The 17,666-nt window shown below is 42.4% G+C and overlaps 1 protein-coding gene across 4 annotated transcripts in view; it reads right to left on the minus strand.

Annotated features, from left to right (window-relative positions):
• The window catches only part of LOC110293239 (myb/SANT-like DNA-binding domain-containing protein 3), a 123,259-nt gene that overhangs the window by 52,355 nt on the left and 53,238 nt on the right, over positions 1 to 17,666 (minus strand). For all 4 annotated transcript variants that reach the window (XM_021161106.3, XM_021161102.3, XM_029476611.2 and 1 more), the window contains 2 exons: positions 6,529 to 6,638; positions 693 to 822 (listed from right to left, as the gene is read on the minus strand). In XM_021161106.3, the coding sequence (XP_021016765.1) occupies positions 693 to 822; positions 6,529 to 6,638 (240 nt within the window). The remainder of the gene's footprint in view (positions 1 to 692; positions 823 to 6,528; positions 6,639 to 17,666) is intronic.

Raw genomic sequence — 17,666 nt, forward strand, 5'->3', positions numbered from 1 at the left:
GTGTTGGGGACTATGCCCACTAACTTAAAGTTGGCCCTAAAACCTTCACATAGCAAGAGGGAGAACAATTAAGCACCCTAACGTACCGTGAAAAGCAAGTGAATAGAGTCACCACCAGCCTCTATCTTTACCACTGGCCCCTACACAGTACCTCTAGTTACAGTACCTAACCTGCCCATACACCTTCACACTCAAACACACATAGGCAGCTCACACTACAGCCTCCCAGGAACCAGCCGCCACCAATTCAAAGAGAAAGGAGAGAGCAAGTAGATGGCTTGAGGTGACGGATGGAAAAGAACAAAAAACTTGGAAAGAGATACAGTCTTGGAGACATATGTTCATAGAGGCTTTCTAGAGACAATCATCTCAAAAAGATAGATAGATAGATAGATAGATAGATAGATAGATAGATAGATAGATAGATAGATAGATAGAGATAGATACTTATTTTATGCCAGTTCCCAATTCCAAATTATATCAAACAGAGTAAATATGAAGTTCTCACATAAAATATAGTCAACAGGCATACGGTCAATACAAAAATCACCTCAAGTTAAGAAGCAGTAACATAAAATATGAATAAAACCCTCTCAGCCACTACCAATCCCTGTAGCAATGTAAGCCTAAGGCTTCTGGCTAAATTCTCTTTTTAGGCTATATGGCAGAGTCATTTCTAACATCATACATACCAGAGTAGCAAGGTCCACGCGCCACCACTGTTATGTCTTTCTGGTGCTTGCAAGCAGCCCTCCTGAGAAAGCACTCATTCTGGTAAGTGTCCCCGTTTGATCCACAGACAGGGATGTAATTTGTATGGCACTGCAGAAAACAAAAATGCACTCTCAGAATGAGGCATGAATATTAATGGCCTAGCTCACACTCATCAACACAAAAGCATAGTATTATGACGCTCTTCCACTGCTAGAACAGGTTGTCCCTGTGTTTTACTCTAACAAAGCCCTGCCTCTTCCTCATGCCTTTTCAAACGTTCATAATGAAAATAACTACCCTTTAGTGGAACTGGACATCCCTGTGCAATCTACTTTATTTGCTAAGAAAAGCCATAGAAACATTAAGAGGAAAGTCGTGACGATGTTTATAAAGAGCTACTTAGGTGATGTCACATTATCATTAAAATTCATTTACTCAATACCTTTAGTAGGAAAAGTCCCCGGGGAAGAAACAGAGGAGATACAAAGAAATCAACGCAGCCTCTGAACTCAGAGATCTTATTTATAATCCTGTTAGAATAGGGGAAAAGATTTGCAAAGCTAAATCGTGTTCCAGATCAATCGATCAGACAGACAGTATGGTGCCTGATCTCTAGTATTACAGCGAGGGTGCTTAAAGAAAACATCATCAGAGAAAGTGGGATTCGAACCAAGCACTAACCAAGGACTAACAGGAACGAGGCAGATGAAGATAAGCAGTCATGAGATCTGAAAGATGACACTGGCTCTGATGCTAAAAGAACTTTAGAAAATCTATACGTCAAAAATAGCACCAATGGGGGCTGGAGAGATGGCTCAGAAGTTAGGAGCCTGTTCTGCTCTTGCAAAGGACCAGAGTTCAGCTCCCAGCACCCACACTGAATGGCTCACAACTGCATGTAACTCCAGCCACTCATGTTGGGCAGCTCACTCCAAGCACTCCGACATCTTCTGGGATCCCATGGGCACCTGCACATACCCACACAGAGACACATATGCATGCGCATAATTTTTAAATGTTCAAAATAAATCGTTTTTAAAAATAGGATAAATGAAGTTTCAGAAATCTTCATTACGTAAATAAGAATGGTGCAGACGTTCTTTTAAAATGGGCCAAAGTATTTACAGAAAAATTAGAAACAGACAACTCATATATGAAAGTAATTGACTTTCATTAGCAATCAGGGTTGTATACTGAAAATGAAAAAGAATGAGTGGGTAGGGGATTCACTAGAGTCCAGGCTAGCGAGGAACCTATCTGAATTCACCTGCCTAGTGCAGGGATTACAGGCATGGGAGACAGTGTATATAGTCTGTCCCCTTTTATTTTTATTTTTTTTCTTTGAGGCAGGGTTTCTCGGTATAACCCTGTCTGTCCTGGAACTCACTCTGTAGACCAGGCTCTCCTCAAACTCAGAGATCCACCTGCCTCTGCCTCCCAAGTGCTGGGATTAAAGGTGTACACCACCACTGCCCAGCTCAGCCTGCCCTTTTTAAAAAGTATTATTTATCCATGACACTGAATGCAAATTTTAAAAAAATAAATAAATAAAATATAGCAAGAAAATGTATTGCTTTCATAGTCTAATTTAGAAAATATGCATACTCTAGAAGAAAATATTAATATTTTTTCATATTATCTCTAATTTTCTGTATATCTCAAATTTTCTGCAATCAACAAGATGTACTTTTACTGTTATCTTTTGTAAGTGGTTGGCCTTGGTGTCTGAAGTATAAATATGGGATATTAGCACAACTCAGCAACCGCTAACAAACGAAATATTTTATAACCAAGGCGGTTTTAGTCTAAATTCAATATCAGCAAAATCTTACACAAACTTTTATTAAAATTAAATTTTTATTTGGAGAGCTTTGTACATGAACCTGCTTATGATTATTTTTAATCCAACTTCATTATAAGAGGATATAAACCCTGAGTACTACATTGTCTTCTAACACAGTCATTCCAAAGCATGTAACTTATGAAATATTTATATCATAAATGACCTTTATTTTTCTTTTATATTAAAATTATGAACCACAATTCATTTTCTTTAATCCTGTGTTTTGTAGGCTACACTGTGAATTTCATTTAAAGGTAATCAAGAAATGGAACGTAAGTTATTGGTGACTGAAAGGGTTTTGAGCCTGATAGGACTGGAAATCTTAACATTTATAAAACTATATCCCAGTAAGCAATGGGCAGCAGCTTTAAATGTCCTATGGACTTAAATAGTCTAACAACCAATGAAGCCCAGGATAACGTCAGAGCCAGGGCTCTGACCCTGTGTAAAACCAACACACTTTCCCCTCTGTCTAAAGCTAGGTGTCTTAGAACCTCCCAAATGATGTCATTACAAGAACTAAATAAGGTGTTTCTCTTCAGCCACGGCAAGTTCTTAGCAACTACGAGCTGTCACTGCTGTAGCTACTGTCATTTCTAAGTCTTGCGTTCTTGTGCAGGAGCAGAGCTAATGAGTGCAAGAAGAGTCACAGTTGCTCCCAGTGATGTACATTAGATACCATACACACGCTATTCAGAGCCTGGCGATAAGTCACTTGGTGATAGCGAGCAAGGGTCCTTACATCCCTGCAACCGTCCAGGAGCCCACACTGCAGAGCGAACCTGAGATGAGGAAGTAGATCTGTTGTTGTTTTCATCATTCTTTATTTCTAGGTCTCTCTTGGAAGCCTCCCAATATGCTTATGGACAAATGAAAAGCCCTGGGCAGTTTTACAACATTCAGTGTCATCCACTGACCCTGCACGTGCTCCCCTAACCTCGGCCACCTTGGATGAGGGGTAGGAATCTCCATTACTTGTGATTGTGATGCCAGTGCCAGCTGTTTGGCTGATACAGCACTAACCAGCCCTGGAACCCTACCCATTCAAGCACTTCTTATATACCCACTATGTACCAGGAACTGTTTGGATCACAACAAAATAATAAAATAAAGGTCCTGGGATAGTTCATCTTGATTGTCAGCTTGACTGACTGACTGACTGATTGATTGATTGATTGATAGGTACCTAGATTGATTGATTGATTGATTGATAGGTACCTAGAAGCATATGTATGTCTGGGCATGTCTTTAAGGATTAATTCAGGAAGAAAGGCCACCCCTGAATATTGGTAGCACCACCCAACAGACTGGGGAGCGTTAGAGGGTAGGACAGGAAGAAGCCCCACGAGCACTGGCTCTTCCTCTGTCTCCTGGACACCATGATGTGAATGAAAGGCTCTTATCCGTCACACCATGAAGGAGGCCTTTCCCGCGGTGTAGCTGTTTTGCGTGGTGTTTTGTCACGGCAAGGAAAAGTAGGAGTAACACAGCAGGGATGGGTAATTTCATATGGCAACTTGACTAGGCCTTTGGGTGTCCAGATTAAAAGTTATTTCCGGATGAATCCGTGAGGGCATTTCCAAATGAAATTAGCAGTGGAATCAGTGAACCAAGTAAAGCAGGCTGCCCTCCCCAGGGTGATATGCATTAGCCAATTTGTGAGGAACCAAATGGAACAAAATGGCGGAGGAAAAGCTTCCCTCTGACTATACTGAGATACCAGTCCTCAGCCGTCAGCTTCCAACAGGGTCTTAACACCACTCTGTTTCCTGGGTCTTAAGCCCCTGACAGATTGTGGGGCTTCTCACCCCCTTCACTTAAATAAGCTAATTCCTCATTAAGCTCTTTCTCCATCACTCTCACACAGTCAAGTACCCTGTTGTATTCCTGTGGAAAACTCCAATACAAAGGTCTAGTAAGAGTGAGAGGCCGTGGGAGCTAGTAAGAACAGATACAAGCACAAGAAGACAGGCTACAGAACTCCAAATCCGACAAGGGAAAAAGAAAAGGGGAAAGTCAGAGGCACTAAGTTTTAAGGGGAAGATGTAGCATTAATAATTTTTCTGTGCATGTCATTAGTGAGCGACTTTGTTTATATTACTAGAAAGATAATGGCTTTTATGAACCAACTAACAAAACTTGCAGTTACCCACAATTCTACTTTCTGTGAACATGAACCTAAATCACGCCCCCAGAAGCTTGCATTAGCTCTGAAAGCATGCAGAATTATAAGCCATCTTTCAAGCAATTTGATTATCACTGTTAAGATTTACACAGCAGAGAGCTAGGCCTAATGCACATATCAAGTCATTGTTTTTAAGCTGCCAATAATTTAGGTTTTATGAACAGATCCGTAATCTCACAAGAAGACAGCAGAGCAATCAAAGCGGAGACTCTTCCGGAGAGGGAACAAGCCCCGCTGTAAGCCTTTCGGCAGTTTGCCCTGCAAGGCAGGGAACCCTGCCTTTAACCAACTTTAGCATCCAGCCGAGGACATCACACACAGCAAACCTAGAAAAGCACCTTCTCGTCTCTCCTCCTCGCTTATATTTCTCTTCCTGCTTTGCCACCAGTTAAGAACCAAATGATTTAAGACAGATCAAGGAAAGATATTTTTCTTTAGCTGTTGAAGGACATTGAAAAGGCTACTTTTTAAAAAATAATCTTTAAAAAAAAATCTCAAGGGCTTACAAAAAAAAAAAAAAACCGTAGGAAAACAGAATATAAAATCAGCTCCATAGAAATGAAAGAGGCCCATGGAAAGGCAGGCACAGAAGGAACTGATATCCCCCAGCCAACGGGCAGCAAGGCTATGAAGCCAGCCAAAGAGGCTAACCAAGCTCCGAAGAAAGTGGCTATTGTGGAGCCTGTCTCACAGAAATACTGCTCTGTATAAATGAATGAAAAGTCTCTTTGACCCCAGAACCTGACTGGGTGGTCAGTAGCACTGCACCTAACTACCCGTCCCCAGGGGTTCAAAAACAATGTACCACCCGATCCTTGGCTAGTCAGTAGGGATGTACCTAGCGAGCCATGCCTGTTACTTCAATTCAATCTCTATTCCTTATAACAGAAATAAACATAGTGATGGTTCATGGTAGTCAAGGAAGTTTCAAACACAAGTGCTCTTACTACCCGAGTTCTTACGACACCTTCTAAGTATGAAATGCACCTCTGTTCAGATGGGATGCTGGTGAGGAAGTAATTCCTAAGGACAGAGATTTGCCTGAGGTCACTGGGTTACTAGAAACACTCACTCAGCTAGAAGCCATATGCTTGGTTTCTGAACCTCTTCCTCTCCTCATAATTCAAAATGGCAGCAAGACTGTAAGCGGAAACTAGACAAGCTCTTTCTATACTTCATGCCCAATTCTGAGAGGCCATCTACAGCTAGAGTATAATTTATTAAAAAACCAGGAACAATGGAGAGTAACAGTCTCCACCTCTCTTCCTTTTCACACAGTAGCAACACAACTAAAACCCAAATGGAAATGCTAAGGCGCCATACTCTTGGGTTACAAATCTAAGTTTGAGGCACCATACTCTTGGGTTGTGACTCTAATTTCCAGCCCATCTCTGACCCTGATTCTCCCTGAGGCTCTAACTCATCCTAGTTCTAAAGAGGTACAGTAGGGGAGGGAAAAAGCCAGGTCAACAGAAAAAAGGGGGGGGAATCATGTCAACCTGGGCTCTCCCTTGGCAGATCCTCTTTCCCTACCACGGCAAAGCTGACTCTTGGCTATTTAACATTTTCCCACGCATGTGCACACCTATCATGGTCAGTCTGTCCTCTTTCATTTCTGAAATGAACCACAGAAAGCAGAAATAACAGGACTTCACCTGGAAAGAAAGAACCAGAGGGCTGGGTGCTAAATTCCTTCGGGGCTCAAGGTACTACGTGCATTTTATTTGAGAAATGTCGGATTACAAAACGGGGGAGGGTAAAATTAAGTTAATTTTGGTTTTCTCACCTGAAACTGGCATGCACATTTCAAACCATCTCCATCTTCTTTGCAGACACCTCCATATTTACAAGATGATTCATCACACACTCTGATGTCAGATTCTCTCAGATTTAATTCTGCAAGAGAAGAAAACATTGTTTCATGTGTATACACAGCCATACACATATACTACACACGCACATACACAAACACACACACACCACAACATACACAGATTAATAAAAGCACCAATGTACTAGGCATCTCATTCACTGGTATAATAGCAGACAATATAATAAAGTTATGGTGCCAGAGAGATGGCTCCAAAGTGAAGAGCACCTGTTATACAAACATGAGGACCAGAGTTCACATCCCAGCACCGACACAATAAGCCAAGCATCTTACTACACCTGTATTCCCAGACAGGAGGATCTCTAGGGCTTGCTGGCTCCCAGCCTACTGAGAAAAATGTAAACCCTTGGTTTAGGGAAAGAACCCTCAAAGGGATAGTTGGAAATAGACAGAAGTCACCAGCACAGACACGTGTGCATATATTCACACAACGAGTACACACAAATACATAAATCCTTAAAATAAATAAATAAAAACAGAAAAGCAAGTTCCTGTCAAAATGTTCAGAATATCCCAAAGGGAATCTTAAGCTATATCCCCAAAAGAAACCTTACCCCAAAAGAACCTCAAAATGCGAGGTCGTAACACAATTTGAATCTATGGAGTTTTTCTACTTAGGGTTGCTAAACACAAGATAATGCTGTGAATGTCTTGACAGCTTCCACTCTTTGTCTGGTGAGTGACTCAGTTTTAAGGATAACAAATAATAAAGTTTACATCATCAGTATTCATTCCAGGAAAACAATTTTAGTTACAAAGAATTAGAAAAGTAACTTGAATTTCATACAGTTGCAAGGTACGGAACATTTATAAACACAAAATTAATGACACTGAAATTTTCTCTCCTATTAAAACTTCCAAATGACCAAACTGATTAAAGTTACCACCGGAAGCAACGTCAAGTACCAAATTCATTTCTGCCCCAAGACTGTCAGCCCTGCACTGGAACTTCCTCAGAAACCGTACTGGCTAGTTTTGTGTCAACTTGACACAGGCTGGAGTCATCACAGAGAAAGGAGCTTCAGTTGAGGAAATGCCTCCACGAGATCCAACTGTAAGGCATTTTCTCAATTAGTGATCAAGTGGGGAGGTCCCCTTGTGGGTGGTGCCATCTCTGGGCTGGTAGTCTTGGTTCTATAAGAGAGCAGGCTGAGCAAACCAGTAAGAAACATCACTCCATGGCCTCTGCATCAACTCCTGCTTCCTGACCTGCTTGAGTTCCAGTCCTGACCTCCTTTGATGATGAACAGTAATGTGGAAGTGTAAGCCGAATAAACCCTTTCCTCCCCAACTTGCTTCTTGGTTATGATGTTTGTGCAGGAATAGAAACCCTGACTAAGACATTAGTCAGAAACCATTCCTGGCTTCCGGGTTAGTGCTAAGTCAAGCGGAACTGGGTAAGAATCACTGGGTGCATTTTCCTTTCTTCCCACTGGGAACGAGAGCCACAACAAACGCACATCTGCAAACAGTAAACAAATGTCTGTCTTAAAAACCATCTCAGCATACTCATGGTCATGTACACTGAGGAGCAAGGCCGAAGCTAATCTCTGGCTGGCTGCAGTACAGAAGAACTCTAGGAAAAGTACAAGATGTCTCTTGCACTCTGCACCATGATGAGGTAGGTATCCACTTCCCGAGCAACCTACTATCCCTGGTTTTCAAAGCAGGGTTCCTGAACCAAGTCAAAAGACTCCAATGTCTAGTGGCTGCTACCTAGCGATATCTCACTGGCCTTCCCAAGTCATCTGTTTGCACCCTCCGAGGGTGTCTAGAGTGTACCACTTCTAAAAGCTGGCAACTGGAGAACTGATTCAACAATTCTTACATGAATCAACACTTTAAATCACCAAGTCGTGGGTTAGGGTAAGAACAGTTTATAAACTGTGGGTTACAGTTATTTTTTTCTTTGTCTTAACTGGTCTCAAGGTCACAGCAAAATTTTGCACTTAAAACAAGACAGCCGCCGAGTGTGGTGGCACAGGCCTTTAGTCCCAGCACTTGGGAGGCAGAGGCAGGTATATTTCTGAGTTCGAGGCCAGCCTGGTCTACAGAGTGAGTTCTAGGACAACCAGGGCTACACAGAGAAACCCTGTCTCGAAAAACAAAAACAAGACAGCCAATACAGTACTTTTACTGTTCTGTTCTACAAACCCACCTACAGAAGGTGGAGTCTAAGTTCTAGCTGGGGCTGTAAAGGTCTTGGGTTCTTTGCTCTTCTCTTCCAATTTTTGCTTGCCTTTCCTTCCCTCCTTAAAAATACATTGAGCTTTCAAGAATCCTTGATATGGGCCTTTTTTTTTTCCTATATCTAGTCAATAAAAATTTATAGCAGGTCCAGTTCCAAATACTTCAAGTTCTAAGCTACAGATCCTAAGAAGATCCTGTTGTGCATAGTTAGAGCTACCACCATACACACATAAAGATAAACGAAAGCCATCAGCTCAAGATGTCAGCACAAAGAACGTGTCAAGAATCTCGAGGCTACCACACCACATTGAGTCCACACCTTTCAATTACTGTTGTAAAAATAAGCAAATGACTGTATTTATTTTTAAATTCAAGCCCTCTTCATATAAGCCAGGTCACAGATGCAAACCATTAAATATTATCCCGATAACGAAGGCAAACATTGTTAAGCAGAAGGCTTACGTCTTTGCGCTTCCTCGTACATTTCTGCATTTGTCAAAAGCATCACCATTTCTGGGTTCTCTACTTCCTAACTAGCATGCCAACCAAAGACTTAGCTCAAACTCAATACAGGACTCTGAGTGTCCTTGAGAAGAGGGCACTCCGCTCGCTACCTGTCAGCGATGAAGATGATTACACACCTGCCTTCCTTTGAGCCCAAAATGGAAGCTCAGCAAAATGGATGTGCCGTTACCAAGGCTCTCAAAAAATAACCTCTCCAAAGAAAAAATATTATACACACACACACAAAGCACTCAGAGAGTGGCTCAAAATAAAAACAGTTTGCCAATCTGCTCGTCATCCATTCTCAGATACTGTAAAACCTGCCTCCGATTTCACTCACTTTTCAAGGCAGCGAGACAATGCACAGGAGGTGCAGGAACCCTGCTTAGGAGGAACTAGCACTGCCAAGCACAGGTTGTTGGCACCACTTAGAGGTTCAGAGTACAGTTCAAACCAGAACTCTGCAGCCCTCCAGGTGATACATACGGCTTTGTTACCACCTTTCCATCACACAGAGAAAGTCCTGTTTCACTAATACTCATGGAGAATTAAAAGGGACTAAATTCCTTAATGTGACCAGAGAACTTGGGGCTTCTCAATCTGGGCTAGATATTTGGGGGAGATTATTGATCATCACTGAGCCATCTTGAGCAGTGACAGTGTTGAGTGACATTTCTGGCCTCTATTCCCCTAGCTGTGACAAGCAAAATGCCTGCAGACTTTACCAAACGTCCCCTGGGGAGACAAGATCGCTCCCAATTGAAAACCGCTGTGAAAATGAAATCAATGGCTTTGCACTTTATTCTTCTCTAACAAGGGTGTCCAGCCCTTCAGCACCATGACATGATGTCATCTATAAACCATGCTGGGCCACATTCATGGCTATCCTGAGGACACGTGCATCCCTCAGGTCACAAGTAAGACACACATGCAACACAATCGCTGTAAGCAGTAACCTCCAAGAGCCTAACATATTACTAGAAACGTTTTCTATTTCAGAAGAGGCTCCTATGTACAAAGTTATAGCAGGCTGAGGTTCAGAGCACAGGTCCCACATATTGTACCACCTTAGTGTCCAGTGACAGAGGCTTCCTCAACCTCTCAGGTACCTGACTTCCTCTCCCTTCCTATAAGGGCGTTTACTTTAAAGTCAACAAAATCTCATTCTAATGATATGACAGCCTTTCTTTTCTTTTAAGTCTGCCCCTTTTCTGGCATTTACTTATTTGGGGAACGAGCATACCACAGTACACAAGAGGTCAGGAGACAACCATCCTACATGGGTTCCTGTGTCATAAAACTTGTCAGCAAGCACCTTTGCCCACTGCCCCATCTCACTGACCCTCCAATCCTTTCCTTGACCCTTCTATAGTAGATGACACCGTTTCCCTCCACTTCTAGAATAATCTTTATTATTCTCCAACTCCAACCAATTCTCACTTGATCACCCTTTCTCTCTCGCTCGCTCGCTCGCTCACTCACTCACTCGCTCGATCGCTCTGGCTCTCACTTTCTCTGTTGTTTGCTGTTGTCTATTTTGTTTTTTTTGTTTTTGAGGCAGGGATTTCCTGTGTAGCCCTTGCTATCCTGGACTCGATTTGCAGACCAGGCTGGCCTTGAGAACTCATAGAGATCCTCCTGCCTCTGCCTCCTGAGTGCTAGGGTTAAAGGCAGGTGTCACCACTCCAGGCTCCTTTCTTCTTTCTATACTGTCAAGTTCAGGGCAAGACATTCCTAATGACCCAGACTAATCAAGGTGTGTCATTCTCTGAAGCCTGCAGACCAAGGTCCATAGCACAAGGAACCCTCCAGGCTACTGTCACGATGCAGAATGCCAGGAAGGCTTCAGCTCCCGTCATAGGAGGAGCTGTGTTTCTGTGACAGTGTCACCCGATCTAGCTAAGCCCATATACACATTGCTGCAATTACGTCGATTCAACATTTCATAGAAGTGAAAAATCAATTGTTCCCATGAAAGCTAACCTAGGAGAGTTGGGAGAGGAGAGCAACTTCAAAAGCAAATGGACTCACACTTGCAATTATGCATCTACAGGTCTTTGGGTTCCTTTTCAAAGGGATGAGAAATGGAATCTGTAATTAACACATGATGAACATGCTTTATTCGAGGAGGAATAAGCCATCCTCGGGGGAAATTCTACGCCTGCTTTCAAAGTATCATTTAATAAATATATTTTTTTTAAGTTAAGATGAACGATACCATGCACTTCTGCATTTATGGATCATTTTGTAATTCCTGACTCAGAGCAACTTTCTCAAATCTCAGAACCCTACTGATCCATACAAATACATTCTGTCTTGGGTGGTCCATCAGGCCCTCCTCTCTGGATCCTTCCCTGACAGCATTCTCTACCACACTGCCCCTCTGCCTTCACCCAGTCTGCAGGGCACTGCAGGGAAGACCCTCTCCTCAGGATGGCTTCCTGAGGCCTCCTCAACACAGGAAGCTGTCACTCATTGCAGGCCGACGCCCCAGCTGACTCCTCCCAAGGCATATTCAAACATGTTATCTTGTCTTCAGAAACACAATTTCAACGGCTTTATAATCATCGTCTACGTGTCACTTGTATTTTGGGAAAACATCCTTTTTCAGAAAAGCACGGCCACTCAAACAACAGGGCCCTGATAGGCAGCTTTATTCCCTCAAAGAATGTTCTGGAATATGCGTCCAGCTGTCCAGTAAGCAAACCCATTGATCCTATATATGCTAAAAACTAAAAATATGGAAAGGTTAAATAGTTACAATATCCCCCACCTGAAACTTTGTAGTACAGCCAGGGAATATTACATACCGATTTAAAGATTCATTTTATATAATATACAAATATTTCATAAAGGCTATGTGAATGTTTAAATGAAAAAGAACATAAAACTATACATACATGTAATTATATTTTTATATGCATACAGGAAAGACCAACTAGAAAAAATTAAAAAATGGTAACATCGACTGTTTTCTGCCAGTTCAACAATGAGTGACTTTTTCCTCTTCTCAGGTTTCTATATTGGTTATTATTTAATGGAGGGAGGGGCAGGTGATGGCTCAACGTGATTTCAAATCAAACCAGAGGCAGTTTGCTGCTACATCATGAGCAAAATTGTGATGGGGGGTGGGGGGTGTCAATGAGAGCCAAGTTCCCATGCTTGGCCTTTTTAATTCAGTGAGATAGCCTGTTCAAAGCAACAATGCCTATAATACACAGAGACAACAACAAAGATCGGCCCCTCCCTAGACATGACCTCAACCCCTAACCCCTCTGAGTGACACCTCTAACGACACAAAGGCTGAAAAGACAGGGTAAATCAAGAAATAGATGTAACTGTTAACTTCAAGCTCCAGCAAATCACAAGAATTAGAAATTAAATTTCCTTCAGCTTATTTGCTAAATTAACATTATCACAGTGCCTATCCATCTCCTATGGGGCACGGAGACAGAGAAAATGAGCTTAGTATTCCATAATGCAAATGCAGCCTACACTGTTATTAAAGTGCCTTAACAACAGAAATGACTACAACTTCTCTAAGCTACATTTAAATGAAAGAAGCTGCTCAGGTGCCATTCGTATTCCGTCCTCCATTCTAGCCAAACTAGCTCCGCTAAGTAACACTTTGATCCCATCAGTCCTCCACCTCCACACCTGCATCGTCCCATGCTGCCTGCTTCAGTACTAAATGCCTGTGTTGGGATGCTCCAGGCAAGGTGACAGGGAGGACATGTTGTGGGTTCAGATGAGATAATAGACCAAGATCCCAAGCTGAGTGGCAGAAACACCAGCTTCTGGCCAAGGATGCAGGACAGCAGTGGTCCCTCCCGCTTCCTATTCACAGGGTACTGACACTAGCTTCGAAAGCCAGTGTGTTTTCCTCTCACAGATACATAAAGTGATCTATTATGGTGCTTGTTAAAAATAATGATGACAAATCTCCACATTTCCTGACACAATACATTAGCCTTATTAGCTTCCCCACCTCCATATGCACAAAGACTGGAAAATAAAGTTTCTACCACTACATACTCAATGGCAGTGAGGTTACCTAGCTAGCACAAAGCCCCAGGTTCAAATCTCCAATGCCACCAAAAGTACAATATCTAAGTTTTTCTAATCCAACCTTTTATAATGCCTACAAAAGAATCTCCCACCCCCCCACCCCCGTCCAAAAAAAAAAAAAAAAAGCCGGGCGTGGTGGTGCACGCCTTTAATCCTAGCACTCAGGAGGCAGAGGCAGTCGGATTTCTGAATTCGAGGCCAGCCTGGTATACAGAGTGAGTCCCAGGGCAGCCGGGGCTATACAGAGAAACCCTGTCTTGAAAAAAACAAAAACAAAACAAAACTAAACTAAAAAGAATTCTCCAGGTCTGGGAAGATGGCTCATTATGTGAAAGCACTTGCCATGCACGTGGAGGCCTGAGTTGAAGCCCCCAGAACCCATAAAAACCAGATACACAGCTCACTCTTTGTAATGTCAGCTTTTCTGATGGAGATAAAAGATAGAGACAACATATAATAAATAAATAAATAAATAAATCGAGAGAGCGAGAGAGAGAGAGAGAGAGAGAGAGAGAAGAGAACCCCAAGCTCACAGGCCAGCTAACCTGGAATGCAAAGGGAAAAACCAGATAAGGGACTAGGTCTTGACAAAGGTGGGATGTGGAGAGGGACACCTAAGGTTGTCCCCTGACCTCCACGAAGGAACCGTACCCCACGTGAACGGATGTATGCCCACGTACAAAGCTTGAAAGAAAAACATGAACGACAATTCTTTCTTGGGGTTACTGGGACTGGTGGTTCATGACCACAGTATGATTCAGGTTTTCTTCCTGAAGTGATGGACAAGTTCTTAGGAGGTGACAATGACATTGGGCAGGCATATAAAGCCCACTGAACTGCAGGTTTTAGATGGCAAAGATTTTACCCCTTCTGTAAATCAGATGAAACCATCATGCTACTTAATATGGGAATCTGAGACAGATAACGATTGTGCACTATTCCGTGATGTTTAAGGCACAGCCTGTATACCATCTCCAGTAGTCTCCTGGCTTCCTTCCCACTTATCAGCGGTGTAATCACAGTAATTAGCCACACTGTACAAGGGAGACAGGACCTCTCTTAAGATGTTGGTAGAGGATTACAGATATGGAAGGACCTTCGAGCAGCATGTACTATGCAAATGTCTTACACTCCATTACTATCAGCATCCGTGCCGGCAAAGGTAAGAAAGCTAAGCGTGGAGCCAGCTAGGAGAACATTCCAGCAAACTCTCGTGGTCATATATATATATAATCTTGTCTTTATCCTTTTACCAAACAATTTCATGTCCAGAAAATTATGACAGAAAGAAACCAAAAAACGCTTCTCGTACAACATACGAGAAGCGTTTTTCCACATCTATCCTTCCTGTTGTTTCTGTTTTGACGTTGTCTAGCTGTGTTGCCCAGGACTGTCCTGGAATTCTGAGGCTCAAGTGATGCTCCAGCAACAGCCTTCCCAGTGGCTGGTCCATTTGCACATGCCTCCACATCAAAGCACGTTCATCCTTTCAAACAACACCCCAAGTATCCATCTGCTAGGAATTAATCCAATAAACTGTGTATCCATCTGTTAGGAATTCATTAAATAAATTATTGATAAAACGTTACCCAGATACTAAATTATGTGAAAGAAGACCCATGGGCTGGAGAGATGACTCAGTGGTTAAGTAGACTCACAGCTCCTGCAGGGGACCAGAGTTCAGTTTCCAGCACCTGTGTCAGGCAGCTCCGAATCATCTGTAACTCCAACTCTAGAGGGTCTGACACTCTCTGCTGGCCTCCTTGTAAACATACACACACACACACACACACACTCCTCTCTCTCTCTCTCTCTCACACACACACATACAGATTCATACACATATAAATAAAATGAATCATTGAAAAGACAAAGAACCATCATAAAATTAAAAAGAGAAAAGCGGGATATGAAATGACATAAAATAGCACACAGTCAGACGCTCATTTTTACTTTGCATGTGCATTTGCTTACATAAGTGTTCTAGAATTTTCCTACTGCACTTAATATGCAGCCTACTTCAAGATGGCTCAGGGGTTAAGAGCACTGACTGCTCTTCCAGAGGTCCTGAGTTCAATTCCCAGCAATCATAGGGTGGCTCACAGTAATGTCATCGGATCCATCTGTAATGGAATCTGACGCCCTTTTCTGGTATGTCTGAAGACAGCTACAGTGTACTCATATACATTAAATAAATTAATTAATTAGAAAATTAATAAATCTGAATATACAAATATTGGTATTGGTTCTACTTCTAACCTCTTGCCCCTTAGTGCCTGTAACAACACTAAGTAAAATAGACGTAGCCAGAACCCAAGAACTTACCCATGGAGACAAAAATCTATGTAAAAACAGCCTGAAAATTGGCACTAGAGAACTTGGTATTAACAGCTTTAAAAACAAACAAAACCTTTTGAGACAGGGTCTTACTATGTAGCCTCCACTAAAGTAAAACTTGGTCTGTTGAACAGGTTATCCTCAAAGCCACAGAGATCCACCTGCCTCTGCCTCTGCCTCTTGAGCGCTGGGATTAACCATTTTAAAAAATAGATAGATCTGAATAAGAATGAAGCTTAACAACATATGAAGCCACCTAACCAACAAAAAAAATATGGGCTGAAAAGAGCTTATGACTCAAACATGTAACTCTAAAATCCAAGAGAGCACCACGCCAAGTTCGTAAATCCCTTATCTCTCTCTGGAGAGAAGCTAATAACAGACTTAATGGTAATACATAAAAATAGTTCTGTTACAAGCCTTTAAACCCCATATTTTAAAAGGCCTCAATGGGTCGAAGTCACCACCTCACCAAACTTAAAACGAAATTTACATTTTTTAATTCATTAAGGAATCTACATATGTGGGAAAAATGAAAGCCAACAAATATCAAATTAAGTGAAGATGGCTGGTTGTAGCAGAAAAATATAAATTCTGGTGAGGAAGTAGGAGATTCGGGGGATGGGGTGTCACCCAGGCATCACAGCCAGGCTAACCTCTAACCCTTAGCTTTGGTTGTCTTTGCTACAAGACAGAAAAGTTCCTGTTGGCCCCTCCAAGCCATAGCCCAGGTCACTGAACCTGGTGACGGTTCCCAGTGTCACCAGGAGGTTAATGTCTCTCTGCTCACTCCTTACTGGGAGGAGCTTTCTTCCCTAAAACTCCGTAACACTAACAGATAGGAAGTTTCTTTGGGGGAGGGACAAAAATGATTACAATGTTGACAGAACCTGTGTTTATATTAAAAATCACTGCATTGTATAATTTAAGAAAAAAGAAAAAAGATAGCTTGGCATAGTGGTGCTACACTGTGATCCCAGTACCCAGGAAGTGAAGTCAGGCCAGCCTTGGCTGCAATGGAACACGCCTTAGAAATGTTAAGTCAGTATCAGAGCACTGTGCCGACAGCGCCCCCCACCCCCACCGCCACCCCGTCACTATCCCCAGGGCCACAAACACAAATGACGAGGAGCAGCCCACACATCATGACAATGACGATGACGTCAACTGTGATTGGGATGAAGGCCTACAAGAGTTGAATGTTCCATATCCTATTGGCAAATAAATCCCAACTCTGAAAACTAAGAGATCAATGCAGAAATGACTGAATATTACAACTTGAGAAAAGGCTTTAAAATGCCCTACAAAGGGGTATAAGGTATAGTCGGAAAGTACAAGAATTTATCAAAGTTTAATGTACATTTCCTAAACAAAACAACAAACATTCCTGTTGAAAAACCTGTGCCATATTTAGAGGTTTCGATATTTTATTAGCAGATGGCAGAATAAAAATTAAATATACAGGACTGCTAGGGAGGGAGCTGGCTTAGTCAGTGAAGTGTTGGAAACATGAAGACCTGGGTTCAGATCCCCGGCACCCTCACAACAGCTGGTGTGGAAGTGGGCATCTGCATGTCCAGCACTGGAGAAGCTGAGGTGAGTGAACCCCTGGATCTCCATAGCCTAGCCAAGCTAGACATGTGAACACGGACACACCCATACTATACACCACAAACACACACACACACACAAATATACAGACCTAATACAAAGAATGAATTGGCAGCTGGAGAAGTGACTCAGTGGTTAAGAACACACGCTGCTTTTCCAGAGGACCAGAATTCCGTTCTCAGCCCCCATGTTCAGAAGCTGACAACTGGCTCTAACTGCAGCTCCAGCTCCAGGGGAACCCCCACCCTCTTCTGGACCTGATGGGCATCAGCAAGCATGTGTACACACCTGCACATTCACACAAATAAAACAGACCTTCAAAA

This window comes from Mus caroli, unplaced genomic scaffold (genome assembly GCF_978045245.1).
Source record: "Mus caroli unplaced genomic scaffold, Mus_caroli_1 scaffold_6, whole genome shotgun sequence".
In the NCBI taxonomy this organism is placed as follows: Eukaryota; Metazoa; Chordata; class Mammalia; order Rodentia; family Muridae; genus Mus; species Mus caroli.